At 40.3% G+C, this 21,883-nt stretch overlaps 2 protein-coding genes across 2 annotated transcripts in view; one reads left to right on the top strand and one right to left on the bottom strand.

Annotated features, from left to right (window-relative positions):
* Nucleotides 1-285: 285 nt before the first annotated feature.
* Nucleotides 286-10,411, bottom strand: GAR1 (GAR1 ribonucleoprotein). Its single transcript, XM_021001349.2, has 7 exons — nt 10,220-10,411; nt 9,816-10,093; nt 7,981-8,135; nt 7,392-7,451; nt 6,264-6,420; nt 4,781-4,846; nt 286-4,398 (listed from the first exon to the last, which is right to left on the bottom strand). The coding sequence occupies exons 2-7, from the start codon at nt 10,078-10,080 to the stop codon at nt 4,385-4,387; spliced, it is 717 nt and encodes a 238-aa protein (XP_020857008.1). The 5' UTR covers nt 10,081-10,093; nt 10,220-10,411; the 3' UTR covers nt 286-4,384.
* A 325-nt stretch (nt 10,412-10,736) lies between these two features.
* The window catches only part of CFI (complement factor I), a 42,104-nt gene continuing 30,957 nt past the window's right edge, over nt 10,737-21,883 (top strand). Inside the window, exons 1-4 of the mRNA XM_021001344.2 lie at nt 10,737-11,092; nt 14,887-15,050; nt 16,011-16,144; nt 20,524-20,657. Of these exons, the coding sequence (XP_020857003.1) occupies nt 20,601-20,657 (57 nt within the window). The 5' untranslated portion in view covers nt 10,737-11,092; nt 14,887-15,050; nt 16,011-16,144; nt 20,524-20,600. The remainder of the gene's footprint in view (nt 11,093-14,886; nt 15,051-16,010; nt 16,145-20,523; nt 20,658-21,883) is intronic.

Below are 21,883 nucleotides of genomic sequence, written 5' to 3'. Positions count from 1 at the left end.
TCCCAAGGTTTCCATTAGTACCAAACAAGCTAAAACTCAGCCCTAGGCAGCCGGCATTCCATGTTGTCCTGAAAAGTGCTGTTCCCAAAGCCCCAGGAGGATTAGAGGTCAGAGAGCCACACTTTCAGAAAAGTCAGCACAGCAACTAGCTTTGGTCATCGTGAAGTGACTTCTAAAACTGGGACACTGAATCAAATTCTCAGTCACTGCCTCTGTTGAAATAACAGTAAAACATTGTTCACCTGTTGTCGTTTCATTAACTCCATACAGCATTATCCACACATGGTCATTTAATAATTATTCTTTAATAATAAGTATAGCTTACATAAAAGAATGCCTGGATTTAGTTATTGATCTGATGGAGTACAGGATATACAGATTATATTTCTATGCCTTAAAAAATGGGGCAATTACATACAACTTAACGAAGCCATTCACAATGTAAAACAGGAGTGACAAATGGTTTAAGAATTCTATTTCTTCCAAAATTTCTCTATAAATCTTTTACTTCTGACCAAGACCACATATTCTCAGTGAAAATAACTAACATTCTAAGAACAGTAATAATGGCAAGGTTTCTACTGCAGGAATGTCATACAACCACTAGAGGGCCATATGCATCCATTTATATATCACCATCTCAATTTTATAAATCAGAATGATTTTAGCACTGAGAATCTTAGAGATCACCTCGCCTAGACTTCTCATTTTACTGATCAAATCAGAGACCATGATCACCGACATTTACATAACGCTTCAAGGTTTACAAAGCTCCTTACATACACTACAACTAAGACACAGGTACTACAGGTATTATTTCTATTTTACTGATGAGGAAACTCAAAGAAGCAAAGGCACTTGGCCACAATTAGTCAGCTATTAAGTTTTAGAGGCAGAATTCTGAACCTAGCATCTCCTGACTTAGACTACCAGTATCCTTTCCATCTCACCACACTGCCCCTTCTTTATCTAATCTCGCCCCCGCGTTTTACAAAAGAGGACACTCAGATTTTCCAAACCAAAGATGTTAAGTGATTAATTCACTACTTATTAGAGTATTAGTTCCATTAGGGCCAGGACTAAATCTTCTGTAAATTCTTTCCCATACAAATTCCTATGAAAAGCAGAATTAAACTTGTTTAACTGAATTTGACACAGCCAGGCCCAGAGCTGAAGTTTCCCAATTGCCAAATCTATGCACCTTCCACATCCAGCAGTCTCCTGATGTGACCAAATCATTCTGAAAAGAATAAAGACGTAAGGGGCAGTTAGGTGGCACAGTAGATAGAGCTCCGGTCTTGGAGTCAGGAGGACCTGAGTTCAAATCCGACCACGGACGCTTGACACGTACTAGCTTTATGACCTTGGGCAAGTCACTTAACCCTGACCACCTCATCAGAAAAAAAAAGCAAAGAAATAAAATAAAATAAAGATATAGTCCACTTTTATGTCTTAAACATAGTAGGCAATGTTTTGCTGAACTTTAATTTTTCACTTTTTCCCAAAGAGATATCCTCAAACTACTGTTATAGGAAATCGAGCATTTCTGTAAACCTTAGGACGATACTTTTTAAAAACACATTTAAAACCTTTACTAGAAAGCAAATTGGCTAATTTCCTGGAGAGAGCACTTGCTCTATTATACAACTTTCATCAAATAGGGAAATCAAGTCCTGAACAAGAAATTTGGATAAGCACATTTAAGTCAAAACAGAACTCACCCAAGCTCAGTTGTCTTAAAAACTAGTTATGCTACCATGAACAAGACACTTCACCTCTTTTTCCTCACCTGCAAAAAGGGAATAACACTTGTTTATACTCTGGGGTTGTGGGGAAAGCACTTTGTAAACCATAAAGTGCTTCATAAATGTTAGCTAATACATTTCTCTTCAACCAAAACTTTATCAGAAAAATATACTGCAGTTCACATTTCTTCCTAAAGCAGACTGCATTTAATCAAATTTTAAAATGTAGGCTATAAAGTTTGCCAGAAAAGCTCAAACTTGTCAGTAAATTTACTTAGATTTAAAAGAATGTAATCTTGCACACATTAAAAAAAAAAGAGGAAAAAGCCTCTCCAACTATGCACTCTGTTGTCCCTAGAGGTATATAGATTGAATGTGGAGAGCACACAAGCACACACATGCACACAACACATAGTGTTTTTGCAAGTTTCTGCCACCAGTAATATAGAAATATGAATAAAGCCTAGCTGGGCCATTAAAAATGTCTATTATAGACATAACATACAAGCTTCATGATTTATAAGAAAAATCAGGAATCCCACTTTACACAGTATTCATAGCCAGGATACCCACTTGTTTTATCACCACCAGTGATGTAGTAATTCCCTGAAGGTCTACTCTAGATAGATAGAAGGGGAGCCATGGGAACAATTTAAGTAAGAGAAGAGAAGTTACTTTTCAACTTAAAAGGCTAAAAAAGTGAACCTCAAAAACATTCTTATCCTGAACTCAAAAACTACATCTCTACAAGTTATGACTTATTTCCATAAGGAATTCCCAAACAGCCTCTCACAAATAAGGAACATATTAGAATAAGACTTGGAATAACAACTGTCAAAGCCAGACAATGATGCTGAGATTTATATTCATATTGAAGACTGAATCCCTGAGTGCTTTTAACTACACCATTCTAATAGGTTACCTACTAGGACTCAAATAGATCTGAATATGGATTTAAGAATTCATGCAACAGAAATCAAAGCTGTAAAAATACAACTGTAGAAAAAATATACTATTGTTTGCCCTTGGGGCACTGACATCACCCACTAGGGTGCAGTCTGATATTTCTATCATAAGCCAAGAGAAAAAACTTGACCTTAATCCTTGCTGAAATTTGTATTCTAATAGCAAAATGATAATTAAATCCAACAGCACCTTTCCTACCCAAACACAAGCTCCAGTCTGCCAAAGCCTCAAAGAGTGAAACCACACTTACTTATCCTGACAGCTTGATTAGCCAAGAAAAGACCAAAAATAATTTTTTCTTCAGAGTACTAATCAATATGGAATTATTACTGAAATCCTTAGTAGTACTCAAATCAACAATGAAGTATTAATCAAGAATTGGTTATAAGGGATTACATGCTTTGCCCACAGGATGATGGGCAAAGAAAATATTAGTAACATCTTTCAAAACTATCATGAGAAAAAAAATAGCATAGTGGGACAATGTGAAACTGATAAGCTTTCTCACCAACCTGTGAGCAGTTGGAATAGTTTTATTAGAAGCACTCATGAGAAACCAATGGGGACCACTGATTTAAGTGAGCATTATGTGCATATAAATATTCTAAAATATTACACCACGAGAAAGAACACTTTCCTGAAACCAGTATTCCATGCAAGTATTTCTGTATTTTAAATTTGCTTAACACAGTCACATAATTGCCATAAATGATGGATCAGTCTCTGAGCCTATTAATTAAATTTTCTATAGACCTTCAAGCTTACCTTCACCTACTAACAGTGGTCTGGGCAACTCATGGACATTTTAAACCTCTAAATTCTCAACTAGAATTAAATCACCAGAGTACCCAAATAAAAACCCTGAATATTTCAGGCTTTAAGTTGAATGCATTACAGCCACATATTATGGTGTCTAATTTCCAGCCAGTACTCAACTGAAGTAACTAACCCAATTTTCTACACTTATTTCTCAAATTTTCTGACAGTAGTATCAATTGGCAAAGTTCTTTTCACCTATAATTTATCAAGTTACCTACTGACCAAAGTAGTTAAAGAATCACAATTGCTTTATATAAAGAAGAGAATACAATCATTTAAAAAGTGTCGATGTTCCTATATACAATAGGTATTTATTTGGAAAGAGTCCATTTAACATAGCTCATAAGCACTATAGTACCATAGCACTAGCATAGCTCAAACTGACAAGTTGAGAACTGAGTTTATGCAAATATATTTACGTCTAGGCTGTTAAAGCTTTTTAAAATTCATTCAGTGGGTATTTGACCTTCAAAAATGAAGTCAAGCCAGAATAACAACAGCTATCAATTTTAAAACTAAGAAAAAAAGTTAAATTTTCATATTTAAAAACTCCGAATTACAACAAAAGTATTACTGAACATTTATTAAGCACCCACAGAGTGCTGCGCATTGTACAAAATATATAAAAGATTCAGTCCCCGCTCTTTTGGAGCAAAACTGTCTCATCCTTTGCATCCGTTCTGCACGGTGTAGTGACACTGTTGACACACTGTCATAAAGTGACCAGTTCCTTAGAATTGTACTTGCTTTAAAAAAAACCAATCTTCAGATCCACAGCAGAAATAATTCCTTAGTTCTGAAGAATGATTCAAAAAGCCAACTGGTGAATGAAGTTTACTTGCCAAAAGTTCCACTTAACGTCCTCTACCTGGAGTAAGAAAAATACAAAGTTAAGAATTTTAGAATTTTTAGTAATTTAATTAGAAAATCAAGGTCAAAATCTGCATTAGTACTTATATTAATATGTAATTAGTCAATTGATACACAAAGTCAGCTATTATTTCCTAAGGTATCTGGTAGTCATAAAGATAATCTCTGGATGTTACCAACAAACGGTATACTTACAAGCAACAGCTACTGTCTGGATTTATACAATTAAATTTGTCTACTACAGATACTAAAGTACAGATATCCATACAGATACAGATCCTTTTTAAAAATATATTTAAAACATCCATTTCCAATAAAAAACAAGAAAAATATTGATGTATAATTCAGAACATGCTGTGTAAATTTCTTTTAACTCTCACCTCTGAAGCCACCACCTCCTCGTCCTCCTCTGAAGCCTCCACCACCTCTTCCACCTCTAAAACCACCTGGGGAAAAACACACACAAAAAAGAATATCTCACAAAATTAGGCTCTTCTATAATAACCATAAACTATCACATTATGAGGAAAACACAACTAGTAGGTAAAAGAATGCTACAACCCCTTCACTGGTTATCAAGCTAAATCTTAAGACAAAGTCTTGAACTACGAGTAAAAATTTGTTTTGATTTCTTTTTTAGTGAAGAGTTGCATCTGAGAGGTAACATATGCATAACAACCAGATATAAATAAAATAATAAAATTATTATGCCAAAGTTTGTGTTTTAAATTATAAAGCCTGGGGAGAGTACCAGTGGCAAGATCAAAGTAGCCTAGAAAAAATTTTAAATTCTTGTGAAAGTTAATCCTTAAACTAGAATGTAGACTTCAGCACATCATGAACATAAGAATCATAAAGAGACTATTCTGGCTGAAAGTGAGAATATATATCTTAAGAGATTAGTGGAACATAAGCGTTGGTTAAATAGGGTAGGACAAAAGAATAAAGGGCCTTGAATGCCGGTCTGGGAAATTTAAACTATCTGGATGGCAATGGGTTGTAATTTGGAGAGAAGGACAACATAGGGAGGATGAAAACTATGCTTAAAATCAATTAGAAAGTTGTATATTTCACACATTTAAAAAATCTTTAATGTAATAATGATTGGAGAGCTAGCTACATTGAAAAAAGCGAAATTAATACTCTATGTGACCTTACAACAGTTTTTTTTTGGGGGGGGGAAACCAGTACAAATCAAAACAAAAATTTTTAGGAGAAAGCAGTAGTGTGCAAAAGGAAAGTCTCATTTACTATTCTCCCTTAAAAGACTAAAATATTACATCATTACTGAACAAGTTACCAAACTTATATGGACACTAATCCATTTGAAAATTAATTTATGCAGTTAATGGCAGTTTCAAATTCAGAATTTATTAAGTAGTAATAGTAAAAGTTATTAAAATAAAAAGGCTTTTCCCCGAATTTGAGAAAACAGTTACGACAAAAGTTTAAGTAGAAATTTCTCTGCCATTACAATTACTCTAGAATTACAGGGGTGGGGAACCTGAGGCCTCAAGGCCCCATGTGGCCCTGTAGGTCCTCAAGTTTGGCCCTTTGACTGAATCCAAACTTCACAGAACAAATCCCCTTAATAAAAGGATTTGTTCTGTAAAACTTGGACTCAGTCAAAAGGCCATACCCAAGGACCTAGAAGGACACGAGTGGCCTCAAGGCTGCAAGTTCAGTATCCCTCTCTAGAATTTTGCTAAATTTTTATTCAAGTAGAGAAGGTGAATATTACAATAGGTCTTACGCCTATTTGTCCTATTTGTAAATACACAACTTGCCCTCCATTTCTAAAGGTTTCCCATCCCCCATCAATGACAAGCAGTCCTGCAAGTGCTGTTATGACAAGTAACTTACCACCTCTGCCTCCTCCACCTCTACCTCCTCTTCCTCCTCCTCTACCACCACTTCCTCTTCCTCCTCCTCTACCACCACCTCTTGGAGGTGCTTTTTCACCTGGTGGCCGAGGTAAGAATCTTTGCAGGGGCAGCAGTTTATATGGGTCAATGTAAAACTGAAAATATAAGTAAAAAGTATACTATGAGAACACATACATCAATCATTGCCTAATAACAATTACTTTTGCATTCCCTTATTTGTATTTGCTAAGATAGCTAAAACACCCTTTCAAGATATCACCAGGATGAGAATGCCTGAAAAAAATAATTTTGAAAACTTTAGTTTCAATTTCTACCTTTAAGTGGAGTGAATTCTCCCCAACTCACAGAGAGGGCCAGAAGAGGGGCACATAGATTGAAACTCAAAATACAAGCACACCAGCCATTCATAACTTTAACCAAATCAAAAATATTTAAAGTATACAAGACACTGTGTTAAGAGCTGAAGGATAACTAGTTATGAAATCCTGACTTCAATTATGGATAATAGAACCTAAAAATTCCAACACAATAAACCTTACTAGGTCACGGTTTTCTTGCAAGAAACTTAAAATCTTTCCCATAGGAAAAGTTTTTACTTTAAAGTCATTAATAATACGCGTTTAACTGTGAGTTATGGTAATAAATGTATTCCAAGACAAGCAGCTTCAGCATATGCTCTTAAAAAAATTACCAGAATTCAAAAAATTATGTTAACAGTAATTTTAGAAGGATAGTATTTTGCTGTTTTACATTAATGAAAGATAGTGTATTTTCTAAGCAAATCCTGGACAAAAACATCAAAAACATTGTACTATACATAAAAGGAAAAGTACTGACCAATTACCTAATTCTAAACAAACATAATATTGTACTCCAATTTTGAAAAACTCTGTACTACATATACATCAGAAAAAAGTACTTTAATGTATCTGAAATACTATGATTCCAAAAACTTTACTCTTAATAAAAAGAAATTATTTCATGAATGCGTCTACCACAGCAGTAATTTGAAAAGATAACTCTTTTCAAGACAGAATGTAGGTGAATAGAAAGAAAAATCTATGTCTGCTTAGCCAGATTTTGAGTTATCATCAATTAAACTTACCTTTTGTAATTTTTTAAAAGAGGAGGCTTTCATGTTTTCTGACAGTTTAACTGAAAAATACTGTTAAGTTTGATTAAGGAATGATAAGAGATTGGAGTACCTAGCCAAGCAAATATTATTCCTCCACAACTACTGTGCTGTTCCAACAAATGAAAAAATTATGGTACATAGAAAAGGACAGTATATTAAGCAGGTGACAGCAGTCTCCAACTCTCTTAGATTATCCTCTATAGTAAAATTCTACTCCCAGCACCACCTACTAATTCCAAAACTCAATTATCAGACCTTGTTTTTTAAAGTAAGAAATCTCCATCACCAGGACAATCATATTTCAATCCCCACTATCTTACAAGTATAGCCCACTTACTGTAAGTTCTTGTCAGTAAATTCTAACAATAAATAATAACTCTTACTTTGTTTTAAAGAAAAAACTCTCTCCTCCTCCCTTGAATACTCCCACTTTGTTTCCAGCCTCAAGGTGTTAGATTTTATATTAGACTAGAATGAATTTGAAACATAGTTAATATTGCCAAGTGCTTCTAAGGATGGAGAAATAATGTATCACTGGGTTTAGAGAAAAAAAGGATACAAAATCTCTAAGCTGTCCAAATATCTCATCTACTTTACCAATCTGTTCTTTGTTTTCTAAATAAACTGGAGCATTGAAATAAGGCACTTTATTTTCATGAGTTATGCATTTGCAAACAATGTCATCTTCACAGGGATGCAAGAACTCTCCTAACACTGTAATAAGAAAAGAAAATGTTACAATGTGAAACATTAGTTCAACCAAACCATCCCTTAAAAATATTCATTTCGCTTTCCGACTTTGTATTACTCAGTCTCCTCATACTTCTATTTCTATGACCACATCTTTTCATTTCTATTTCCTTCCACCTCGACTCCCCCAATTTGATGTGTTCTCCAAAGCCCCTCATCTTTCCTACGCTCTGTTCTGTCATGTCTTTCTCCCATGCTAATGATAATCACCCTCTTATGTTAACCTTTAGTAAAACGATGTTATCAAGTCAAGCATCTAATAAGTGCCAACTCATCAAAATGTCCATTTGGATGGCACTTCAAACTCATATAGTTCAAAACTGAACTCATTCTGTCCCCCAAACTGGATATTCTCATTACATCCTCCTGGAGGCTCAATTTATCTGACTTAACCTTTCTCTTCCATTAATGGAATGTAATCCATCCATTAGTGAGGTCTTACCAATTTCACAAACAACTAACTGTCCCTTCATCTCCATTCCCTTTTCTATCATAGTGTTTCAGGTCTTTATCTTCAGCTTGACTACAGCAACATTCTTTAAGTCACCTTTAAGATTCCTGCCAGTGATCCCTCCAATTCCACCAATCTTTCAAAAACACAGCTTTTATTACCATTCCATTGGCTCATGGAACTCACTGTGAACTCAATTCTTCCTACATGAAGCCTAGATTCCGAAACAACACTAAAGGATCTCTAAAATTTAGCCTCATCCCACTAAACTTCCCCACTATCTCCTGGTCTCTCCCCACTTCATTCAGCTAGCAATCACGTTCCTAAAGCTAAGTCTATGTCACCATCATCCCCCTCGCATTTATCTAGTGGCTTCCTCTCATCTCCAGAATCAAATACAAAATCCACTTTTTGGCATTTAATGCCCTTCATAACTTGAACCCTTTCTAGTTTTCAAGTCTCCCGGACCTTTTTCCTCCCCAAACATACCGTACTCTGGGATGCAGTGACATTGGCCCCTTGGCTGTTCCTTACCCAAGACACTCCACCTCACATCCGGGCATTTCCACTAGCTGTCTGTCCCTCATTCTCATCTCAACCTGCTGGCTCCCTCCCTTCAGTCTCAGCTAAAGTAAGAAATCTTTCCCGGTCCCCCTTACTCTAAGCGCCTTCTCTTAAGATTTTCCTTGTTTCTAAGTTGTCTGCACATAGTGGTTTGCATGTGGTCTCTCCCATTAAACTACAGACAGCAAATTCTCCCTTATAGCTCTTATTATGCAGCTGTGCCTAGCACACACTAGGTGCTTAATAATGTTCGATGACGTGACTACATCCAATAGAGGAGGATTATTCTTCCCTAGGAATGCTTCCTTCTCTTCCCCCCCCACATTAAAAACCTATCAAGTTTTCGGGTCTTCTTCCTGAAAGCCGACCCCGGCCCTGATTTAGGTCCCTGTTCTCCAGGCTCAAGCTCAAACCAGCAATGTGCCGGGCAGTCCTGCACTTTCTGCTCTTCTTTGCTGTAGTTCGAGTCGGTCAAGCCGCCCCCCGCTCAGACTCCCTAAGTTCGGGGACACAAGGGGGTGCCCTAAGCCTCTCCCGCAGTTGCCACCCCCAAGACCTCCCGGCACGTGGGCCCCCTCCCCCGAGCACGCGTGCGCACGCACCCACGCACTCACGTGGGCGTGACCTACCGACCACGTTTTCCGGGGGTCCCTCGTTGTAGCCGCCCTTCTGGAAGCCTCCGCGGCCACCCCCTCCTCGTCCGAAGCCTCCCCGGCCAAAGCCGCCGCGGTCCCCGCCTCGCCCTCCTCGGCCGCCGCCGCGGTCCCCGCCTCGCCCTCCTCCTCCTCCGCCTCCGCCTCGGTAGTTGCCGCCGCCGCCCCGACTGAAGCCCCCGCGGGTGTAGCCGCCACCCCCCCCGCGGCCTCCTCCGCGGCCTCCGCCTCGAAAGGACATGCTCTCCTCCTACCTGGGGAGAGGAACAGGGTCAGCACCGCGGAGTCCCCGCGAAGTTGGGGAGCCCGGCGCTCTGCCCCAGGGGTCGGGGGGTCGCTCGCCCCGGGCCGGCCTCCCCCGCCCCGCTCCTCGCTCTCACCTCCGCTCCGGCCCCCACATGCGTCCGGAATCTCTGGCTCCTCGAGCGCCCTTACGCTTCACCCACCGGCGCCTCGTGCTCCCCACTCCGGAGGCGCGCACTCACGCGCGCACACACACACACACTTCCGCTCCGCGTCTGCGCGAGAACTCTGGCCACACGCTCACTCGTCCCCCACCCCAACCCGGAGCTTGCTCGCTCGCGCCCCGCCCTCCACCCTCCTCGTCTGCGCCTTAGCGACGATTTCCCTTCCCCCCTCCCTCAACCGCTGCCGCCCCCGACACAGAAGAACGCGCAGGGAGGAGAATGGACCAGAGTTTGACCAACTGAGTCACTGAGAAAGAGCCAAAAGGCTCGGAAAAGGGGAAAAACGCCGGCAGGAGGCAGCCTTTTCAACGTAATCAGGAGCCTGCCGGCGTCCGACGCGCGCGATCGTTTTGCGATGCGGAAGTCGGGGATGCTTAACGGCAGGCGCCGGAAGTGAGACTCCAGGGGCGGGGCTGGCCCGGGGAGGGCTACGTCAGCAGTCCGGCCCCCTGCCGCCCTCGCCGCTTCTTTGGGGTTTGGAAACAGGTCACGGCTTTCTCCGCCCGCAGTGCCTGTGCCGGGCGGCCCCCTGCCCCTCGCCGAAGAGCGCTCGCTGGGCCCGGGGCTCGTCCGAGGGGCCTGCGATGCCCGCTGCGGTAAAGTGCTGAGCACGGCGCCCGGCAGGTGGCTTATGTAGATTAGCTGTTGTTATTACTGCAATAGGGCAGAGGGATCGGGGCGCGGGGTGAGGAAGGATTTCCCCTGGTTTTCTGACTCTCGTGAGTCAGAGCTAACCTCCTCCCACCCAGGACCCTTCCCGTGGTAACATCCTCGGAATCGAGCGAGGTAAAATTTACCGGAGACAAATGTAGTGAGAGTTTCACGTGTGATTCATCAGCTTGCCCAAGTGCTTGCCACGGAGATGGCTGGCTGTGAATCAATTATAGGCCAGTGCAGTTCATGAAAAGCCTAAGGTTTTAGGTTTGTGTTGCGTGGGGTGGGGGCTGGGACTCTGCCCACCCAGAGACACCAAAAACTGCTGTGACGTCACGGAGGTCGGGGTCAGACCACCTCTGATGCAAGCACAGGCTTTAGGGAGGCCTGACGCCCCTCGGAATGGGGCTGGGGCCAGGAGGAGCCAGCGACTTCGGAGAAAGCATGATGGGTTTGTATAGGGCAAAGATGCAGTTACACATTGTGATATTGAAAGGGCAGGAGGAGTTTGTTAAGAGATTAGGTAATAGGGAGGCGTCCCTTCTATGGTTCCGTGGTCACACATTCTGGTCGTGCTGTTTTCTGATTGGCTGGCTGTTGTGGTCCTTTCTGGTCAAGATGGATGGGTAGGTATCGTGGTCCTGTCTTGGACTAAATGGATGTTGTGATTGTGGTTGAGTACACGAACACACCTGTTCAAATATGTGAATTGGATCTGGGGGCAGTGGCTAGCTAGGTGCCAAGGCGATGTTGAGTCTGGCAGCCTGTGATGTGGTTAAAGTCAGATCATGCGGTTAAATCAGGGCATGCCTGCTGTTCAGTTTGGCCTATAAGGAAGTTAGAATACTGGAACTGGGAGGAACTTTGTTAGGATTCTATCATTTGTCTCTTACATTTTATCTTACTCTGTTCTGAAGATATCATAGCTGAAAGGGTTATGGTTCACTTTGGGCATTTAAGGCTTACTACTCTCAGAAAACTGGGGGAAATCACTGAAACATTCTATTCTTGGAAACTCCTTCAATTCCATTGCAAAATGCAGTTCTTAAAGTTTTATTCAACCAACAAGCATTTATTAAGTAAAGAGAAATATAATTTTCACATCAGTATGATATGTAAAATCAATATACTAATAATTTCGTTTTCTCAAGAGCTGCCTCTCTGAGTCAGAGCTCATGATGCAGCTTGAACTGATTCATCAAAACTGACAGTGCTCACAATCATTGGACCTTAACGTGAAGCAAATCAAAGATTGAAGAACCTGTGTCTGTCCCAGAACGCTGGTTCTATGCTTTAAGGGAGGTGGTCACAACACCCAACCCAAAGACTTGACACCAGAATTGTGTTATGGGACTTACTGGTGGTAAACCACTAAATGATTGTAATCCACTTTCTTTCCCTTATATAAGTATATAATGTGTGCTTTTACTTCAGCTAAGAGAACATTCCTCACTCTGAAATTGATTAAACTACTTGATTACTGGCATTCCCATCTCTAGGCCTGCTTTGTGTGGCTCTGAGCATTCTCAGAATAGAGACTGGCTCAGTAAAAATCCTCTTAACAAGTAAGCACCTGCTATTTGATACAAAGGGACACAAAGACAAAATGAAACCATCCCTGTTCTCAAGAAGCTTCCATTCTAAATGGGGAGATAACACACAAATAGAAGAATATGCAGAATAAGGTTTTTTTTTTTAATAGAAGGTAGCTAGGGAGGGAGGATGCCACAGTTGGCATCAGGAAAGGCTTCCTATAGGTAGTACAGGAGCCACCTCTTGAAGGAAGTGAGGAATTCAAAAGCAGGAGTAAGAAGGAAGTATGTTCTAGATGTGGTAGGTGATGAGTGCAAAGGCAGGAGATACCCAGTTTGGCTGGACCACGAAGTGTGAGAAGGGCAGTAATGTGTAATGAGTCAATATATAAAAGCCAATCAGAGGACTTTCTCTTCTCTCCCATGTCTCCCTTTATCCTCGAAAACCCCTCATTTGATCCTTCTAACCCCTCCCACTAGCAGTCCTGCGTCATCTCCCTTTTGTGACTAAACTGGAAGTGTCTACCGTTCAGTAGCAGCAGATTATTGCTTCTCTTAACTCTGCAGTCTGGCTTCTGACCTCATCAACTGAAACTGTTCTCCCTAAATTTGCCAATAATCTCTTAATTACTACATCTAATGGTCTTTTCTCAATCCTCATCCCTTTTTGACTTTTCTGCAGCATTGCCTCATTGACCTCTCTAGGTTTTCCTGACACTGCTCTCTTATGGCTTCCATATAACCTATCCCCAGTCTTCTTGCTGGATCTTTCTACAGGTCACATTCCCTAACCTTAGGTGTTCCCCAGGGGTTGGGCCTTCTCCTTCCATCCTATTTTGGTTGATGATCTCATCTGTTCTCACAGATTCAGTTATCCCTAGGCTGATAATTTTCAGATCTCTTCATCCAGCTCTAACCTCTCTCCTGACCTTCAGTCTCAAATCTCTAGCTGCCTATTGGACATCTTGAACAGGATATCCCATAGACATCTTAAAACTCACCTTGTACAGAAATGAACTAATCACCAAAGAAAGAACTATGGAGTTTGAATGCAGGTGGAAGCATAGTATTTGCTTTTTTTTCCTTCTGTTTTGTTTCTTCTCTCTTGTGTTTCCTCCTGTTGGTTCTAATTCTTCCTTACAACATGACTAATGTGAATATGTTTAATAGGAATGTATATGTATAGCCTATATCAGATTGCACACTGTCTTGGGGAGGAAGGGGCAGAAAAATTTTAAACTCAAAAGCTTATGGAAGTGATTGTTGATAAATCAAAATAAATTAATAAAAAAAAATTTTTTTTAATGGACTAATTATTTTTACTCCCAAATCCTCATGTCTTCCTCACTTTCCTATTACTGTAGGCAGCACTGTCCCAGTAACCCAAACTCCCAATCTGTCATCCTTGATTACTTAATGCTACATATACACACACACAACCCTGTATATCCAAACAACTGCCAACTCCTGTTGATTCTACCTATTGATATGTGCCAGGTACTGTATTAAGCACTGGAGATACAAAGAAAGGGAAAAAGAATTCTGCTCTGATAGAGCTTACGGTATAATGTGGGAGACAACATTCAAACTGCTACATACAATTTATACACAGGATAAATTGTACATAGCGGAAGGAAGGTGTTAATATTAAGAGATAAGGAAAGTGCTTAATAAGTGGATGTAGACTGAAAAAAAAATCTCTCCTGGTGTTTTGTAAGATTATTTGATTTAGGGAATTGATGGAGGCGGTCATCCAATGTGTGTTATTTCAGGAGACCCTGTTTATTATAAGTAGTGTAGGAGAATAGAAAATCTGGCACTAGCTAAATTGTCTAGCTTCTCATTTTACAAGGAAGAAAATGAGGACCAGGAAGCTAAGTGGCTTGTCCATGGTTAGTTGAGCATAGCAAAGGCTCGGAACCTGGACCTCCAGCTCTAATTTAATACTTCCAGGATTAAAGGGTCTCAGCTTTGGAAAAGCTGTAATAGGTCATTTTTGACAACCTATAGCTTTTACCATGTCTTTGGCAAAGCAGTCATCCAGCTTCCCTTGGAAGACCTACAGGAACCACCTTACAAGTTGGTAGTCTCCACTCTCCATTCTCCTGTCCCTGCCAAGGCCTCTTCAACAGTCTTGGGTTTCAAGTACTACCACCTTGCAGCTAATCCTCATGCCTCTCTCCCTGTCCCCTTCCAACCTCTGCAGTTCTCTTAAGGGTGTCAGACTGATTGTTCAGTTCAGCAAAAGGTCATTGTCTCTGGTGAGAGCTGGCATGCCCCAAGAGCAACAGTATGGAGATGGGGGGGAGGAAGAGAGAAGTATGGGCAAAATTCCTCCATTGGTAGCTACCGCAAAGGGGAGAACATTTGATTATCCAGGCTTGTCCCTTTCAGGCTCCAGGCCACTGCCAAGTGCCACAGCGTATAGATGAACATCTTACATGCCTAATCCCTCGGGGTGCTGTTAACATCAGCTGTGTGCCATGCTCCAGCACACGTGATACGAGGTGCCAGCCTTGGCTCTTGCACCAGCCCTGCATCAACCAACAGGAGGACTGGTAAAGATGTTCAGCTTCTTGCAAAGTAGCTTTGTGTTCTTAGAATTAATTTCCCACTTTTTCTCCCTCCTATCGTTGACTTTCCTGTTGTTGATCCATTGGAAGCCACCAGGTGCCATTTGTCTTTACCATCTACACCAGGATTAGCATTGAAGATAGAACAATGAAGGACTGTCTCTGGCCTCAAGGGTCTTATAATGTGGTCTATTATAGAAAAGCATGATAACTACTGTAATGTAAGTTATAAGCACGTGAGAAGTCAAAAAAGAGTGCTATGAGAATTTCAAGACCTTGAGAAATGAGAGATTTGGTTATGTGGGGTCCAATCTTGTCCTCTCTGCATGAGGTAGAGCTCTGAGCCATTAAAGGGTCCATGTCCCCTTCTAATGAAGTAGACCTGACATTTTCCTCATGATCTGAGATGCCCCCTGTCCTTAAATTCTTAGTTTTATAGTGCTTGCTGTCCAGGTGATACAGAAGAAGTGAAGTAAAACACATAGTCTCATTGATTGATAGACCTATATCTTGACCTTCAGCTAATGCTTGCTATAGATTAGCTGGTAGAGGATATCCAAATATGATGGTCTTCCATGGGCCCCATGTTGGGCAATAGATTGGAGAAGATATTCGAAGGCAGCTCCTGCAACATGAAGATTGGTCAAGTACTCCTAGCACCTGTTGGCCAAGTGCCAGGGGGCCATTTCCCTAGCAAAGGGTTAATGAGGGTGAAGGTACAATCAAAAATAGCTGGGGCACTTTCCATGCCGCTGAGTCACCTTCCACCATATTGGGCTTGGTCATTTACTCATCAGGTTTAAGCAAGTAGATTCACTAGATTTACTAAGATTTGTCAGTAGACAAGTACAGCAGTGATAATCACTGCCCTTATGGGATCAAACTGAACTGAATGCTACTAACCAGGGGTCTTAATTAATCATTTCCTACACTTATAACTACAAGGTATCAGAGAAGGCTTCAGAGACATATCGCCTAAATTGGGCCTGGATGGAAAACAAGGATTTTAACAGGCAGAGATGTTTGGGAAAGACCAGTAGGACGCCATCACGAAGAACAGCACTCACAAAGCAAAGGAGGTGAGAAAAGGCAAGACAAACTAGATCACGCAGAGTAATTTCATTTGGCTAGAATCACTAGACCATAGACTACTTGAGGGGAAATAAATGCAAATTTTCTCATTGGCATAGCACATGGAGGTTTGTAAGTGTTTTCCCCACCACAGCCTTGTAAGGAATGCATGTATTAAGATGTGCATTTTACAGATGAGCAAACTCATGTTAAATGACTCCTTAAGTGTCTGTGGTAGGACCTGAGAGTGAAGATCTCGTGATTCCAAGAGTTACACTCTTAAGAGTAAGGTACATCTGGAAAAATAGGTTGATGCCAAATCGTGAAAGACCATGAGTGCCAGGCATTATATTTGGTAAAGGGTGGAGAGCCAGTAAAGGTTCTTCAGAAAGGCCAGCTAGCATACATTTGACCAAGGCCACAGGGGCTGATAATTTGTGCTCATCCCTGTCCTTGTCTTCAAAATACGTCCTGCATTCGTTGCTCTAGGTTTTCCTGTCTTCTCAATAAAGGAATTAGGCTCAGTGCTGAGACAAATGATTATTTTCCTATTATATTAATCACCAATTACTAAATTAGGATTGAGGTTTTTCCTTTTTATTTCCTTATTCAAGGACCAGCCCTTGTAAGTCATTCAATCAGTCTCTGAAGGACGTGGATAATAGATGAGAGCCCAAATCCTCCTGGTACTTGCTTCTCGATCTTGGGCAGGACTCCACCTAGAAGATCTTACAAACAGAATCTAATTAGGTGAATTCTTGCCTTTAGAACATAAGCCTCTGTTCTTGGAACCTTCTGTTAGAACTTAGGGTGACCAAGCTCATGAAGGAGAAAACCAACCAAAGTAGTCTGGGTAGAGATGAATTCTTTTGTCCAGATTGCTGGAGGCAGCTAAGTCTCATGATCAAGTCACATTCTTTTTTTTTTTTGTCTAGGAAATGGGGTTAAGTGACTTGCCCAGGGTCACACAGCTAGTAAGTGTTCTGTGTCCGAGGCTGGATTTGAACTCAGGTCCTCCTGATTCCAAGGCCTGTGCTCTATCCACTGTGCCACCCAGCCGCCCCTCAGGTCACATTCTTAATGGGAGAAGCAGGGGCAGCTAGGTGGTGCAGTGGACAGAGCAGGGGCCCTGTATTCAGGAGGATCAGAGTTCAAATCCAGCCTCACATACATAACACTAACTGTGTGACTCTGGGCAAGTCACTTAACCCCATTGCCTAGCCCCCCCAAAAAAAATTAATGGGAGGAGCAGACTTTTAGCCCACCTTATTAATACAGCTACCCCCCTCATTAATTGTTCACCAATCGAGCTGATTTTCACCTGTCAGAGCACCTCCTTTTCTAAAGGTATTTAAGCATTCAGAGATCTCCATGCTTTTGTCTTTGGTTACCAAGACCATTGACAATCAATTTATTGATTATTTCCTAGCCTGATTAATAAATTGATTATTAATTACCCAGAAAGTCGGGCTTTTTATTCATCACAGTGCTTCATTCCACCACTGCCCCACCCAAGATCTCCTATGAAAGTTGCGACCTAAGGTTGCTAATAACAGAAATAGAAATGGATCCAATGTGTAGGGTCTCCCCCTCAAGGTTGGGGGAGGTTAAATTAAAGAGACCCAGTGCATAAACACGAATAGGGTATGAAACAGGGAATTCATTCCCACACAGCAAAGGGGGAAGAATCATGGCATGATTGTAGAACAGAATCCGATGGGACAAATCTTCAAGGCTGCTAATTAGCCATTTCACCGCCCCTGAACACAAAGATTGATCAGATACCAAGCAGGATCTTTCCACTGACTTCTGCTTCTCTTCGTTGACATCCCTTCCCTCACCGCCAGTCTGCTCCCACTGCTGCTGCTGGACCTCGAGAGTGCTCTGATAGCCACTGTTAGGTCTCCAAAGCACTTCTAGGATTTTTTGATGTTCACAAGGTTGATTTCAAAGGAAAGAAACCCAAAAGGGAGACAGAGGCAGCCAGCAGTGCTGGTACAATCCACATGGGGACAGACAGCCCCCCAATTCCATTTGGACAGGACAGAGAAGGCCCTCCTCCACCCCTGGCTGAAGTCATATCTTCTTGCCTAAAGTATGAGAGCTAGGAATTCTGCTAGGTGGTAACTACTCTTCTATCTTGTGTGTCATCGTCTTTTTCCCAGCTCAGCAACCAGTCAGGGGAATTCAGCCCATCAATGAGTCATACATAGCCCAAGTCAGGAAAGTTTCTACTTTGTTACCTGAGGGCAGGAAGAGAATAGCTGCATCTGCTCTGAGAGAAGGATGGGATTGATTCCATGCACTTGACTGGAATGCCCTAATAAAGAAAGCACTAGAGGTCACTAGAGGCGTAATATGGTCAAACCTGTGTGTCAGAAAGCTTATTCTGGTAGTGGTGTGAAGGGTGGATTGGAGAGGGGGGAGCCAGAACCAGGCAAATCGGTTAGAAAGCTAATTTTTAGCTTCAACTTTGAGTGAGAGAAAGTGAGCCTGAATGAGGGCAGTAACTTTGTAAATGGAAAGAAAGGTGCCAGTGGAAGAGGTATTGCAGGGGAAGAATGCACTAGACTTCTTAACTAATGAGAGGTGGAGAAAGAAGGGGAAAGTCCAAATGCCTTTGCTTTTGAAGTTACATAGACTATATTCACTACTGTGATAAAAAGGATAGCAAAGAGTACTCAGGAAGCAGAAGACTGATACAAGAGATATATGAGTTTAAATTACAATGAATACCAGTACTACACCAAGCTAGGATAGTAGAAAATAACCATTTTTAAATTTTCCAGTGATTAATATTGTGTCCACACTTCTCTTCTAGTAGGTGCATTAAAAGTTAGAGATAGCTAGGTAGATGATAGATGGATAGATACATGGGACAGAGAAATAAAGCTAGGCAGATAGAGGTAGAAATAAATATAGATAAATTAGAAATAGAAATAAAAATAGGTTGAGAGATGATAGAGGGAGATAGAGATGGATAGATGATAGAGCAAGACGATCAAGAGCTAGAGATAAATGATGGGAAAGCTAAAGATAGTTGATAGAGATAGAGGTGAATGGATAGATAAGAGACAAGTGATAAATGATCAAGATAGAGATATAATAAGGTATAGATGATTTAGAGATAGATGATCTAGATTAATATGTATCTATATGTATATAATAAAAGTATACAAGTTTTATATACTATTATAAATTTAGTTTTCAAACTAAAGCAATGATAGGTTTTCAGAAACCTCCAAATTAATTACCTGAACCGCACCCTCATTCATCTCCATCCTCACTTGAATTCTGGTTCCCTCTGACTCTAGTATACCAGAATGTTTAAGTTGGAAGGGATTCCCTTCATGAAACATGAAACCTGACATGCTTTGCTTGAATACCTAAGGTGATGTGAAAGTCACTACCCTACAGGACATCCACTTCCATTTTTGGACAGTTCTAATTATCAGGAAGTTCATTTCATTGGTTAGAAGACCTCTCTTCTATAACTTCCATCCGGTTGTTGTGAGGATCAAATGAGATAATGTCTGGAAAGCACTTGTAACTATCAAGAGCTATGTTGATGTAAGGTGTATAGCAGAGCAGAGATAGCCCTGGTTCTCAAAAGCTATGCCAGTGGAATTCAAATTCTGGTGAGTCTTGCCAAGACTTAAAGTATTGCGACCAATGAGAAGGTTTTTACTGGGATCTTATTTTGTATATTCTTTGATATAATAAGCCTACTTTTCTTCACTTGCTTCTTCTCTGGGTCCTTAGGCTTATTAAAAATATTATTAATTTTGGGGGCAGCTAGGTGGCGCAGTGGATACAGCACCGGCCCTGAAGTCAGGAGGACCTGAGTTTGAATGTGTCCTCAGACCAAACACTTGTGACTTACTAGCTGTGTGACCCTGGACAAGTCACTTAACCCCAATTGCCTAATGTGTGTGTGTGTGTGTATGTATATATGTATGTATGTATGTATATATATATATATACACATATATATGTGTATATATATATATATAATATTTAAAATATATACACACACACATACACACACACACATATATAATTTCATATTATCAGGCAAACCATGGAAAGATAAGCATGAAAGCAGGAAATGCATCCAGTTGGATGCATGGAAAAAAAAAACCTGGCTTAAACTTAATTTCAACTCTGTCTTCATTATTTGCTGAAATATTGTACTCTAAGAGGATAGAAAAAAATAAGCTGCTTTTGTTAGGAAATGCAGTTCCTGTTGGTTACCAACCTTACTGTTTACTTGGAAGCCTTTTTTTGGTTTCACTTGCGGTAAAGGTTATCAGATGGCATCCAAAGTATTTGAGTTCAAAAGTACACACCTCTTATATGTTTTTCTCTTTTTTAAATATTTTTCCAGAGGTTAAAAATTAAAAACTCAGAGAAGATTCCAGGTGGAAAAGAATCCTGGACAAAAAGGCTATTCTACTCAACAACATGGAACTGGTTCACTGTCTTCTCTTACTTTTGTGTGTTGGCTTATGTTTTTGTAAGGTAAGTACTTTATTCTTTTTTAAAATGTTTTCTTTTAAAATAGATAGGTAAGCCAAATATTTTGAATACTAGCAATAGGTCTTTGGATTTTAGAATGCTCAACTAACAATACTTTGGTTTAAATATCAGGTAATTCAAGAGCCTGGAAGCAGATTCATAGTATTTTTAAAAATAACTTTGTAAACTGTGTTGGCCTATATAAATATAATTAATCATTATTATTCATTTCAGTCATCAAATTTTACTGTTCTTTAGGGATATAAGGATCATCAAAATATTTTAAAAGACTCAAATATAAATTACAATTACCATTTTTATAGCTTGTATGTCAAAATTAAGACAAATTATATTGATGAAAACTAATAGACCATAAATATCAATTATTATTAATTTTCATTAATTTTTTAATTTATTTAATTCTCAAACATAATAGATAATTATATCTATTATGTTTTAGGCATGGCCCTTGCATGTGCAGCTTCCAAATTGATATGCCTGAAGCAGTAATAGATAGCCGCTCTTGATACCACAAAGAGCTAGGTTCAGTTCCCACCTTTGATACAGAGTGGTTGAGTGGCTTTGGAGGAATAAATTAACCTTTCACTATTCCAGGCAATTCTAGAATTATAAATTGCAGAGAAGGTGGTAATCTGCATTGTTAGAGTAAGTTTTTTTTCACCTGGACTTCCATGTACCAGTGAAATTACATCCTCTCCTCATCCTTAATCAAAATTCTGACCATGTCACTGCCTCTGTTCCTTCTTTCAGCAGTTGTAAAGCCATTCACAATCTGATTTCCAGCCTGTTTTTCCAAATAGCTAGTGCCAGAATTACTCACACAAATAAGGATTTAGTATAGTTTATTATATTTTATTTCACCTTCAGTAGCCATCAGATTTTATAAGAAGGGGCCCATAAGATGGCAGCAATGAAAGGCTAACGAACAAGGTAGGGAACAGTTCATTTGGCTAGGAAGAAGCCATCAATCACAATTCTGGCGAGAGAGGCCAAATCAGCGTCTCCTGAACTCACTCCTCTTCTGAAGGAAGAAGAAATTGTCTTAATAGACAACTGAGATACTAATGTTGACTCAATCCCTCTTTAAAGCAAGTGGGTAGAAATGCCCAGTCCCAATTGGTGTCCCATAATCTTACCAGCCTGCTAATGACTTAGCTGCCAGCTTCTCTCTCCCAAAATTAAACACAGTTTCAAAAAATTCAAATCCA

Source organism: Phascolarctos cinereus, unplaced genomic scaffold, assembly GCF_003287225.1.
Source record: "Phascolarctos cinereus isolate Bilbo 61053 unplaced genomic scaffold, phaCin_HiC Scaffold_9;HRSCAF=440, whole genome shotgun sequence".
Lineage (NCBI taxonomy): Eukaryota > Metazoa > Chordata > Mammalia > Diprotodontia > Phascolarctidae > Phascolarctos > Phascolarctos cinereus.
Note: the sequence above shows the minus strand (reverse complement) of the source record. Positions and strands in the feature narration are given on the sequence as shown.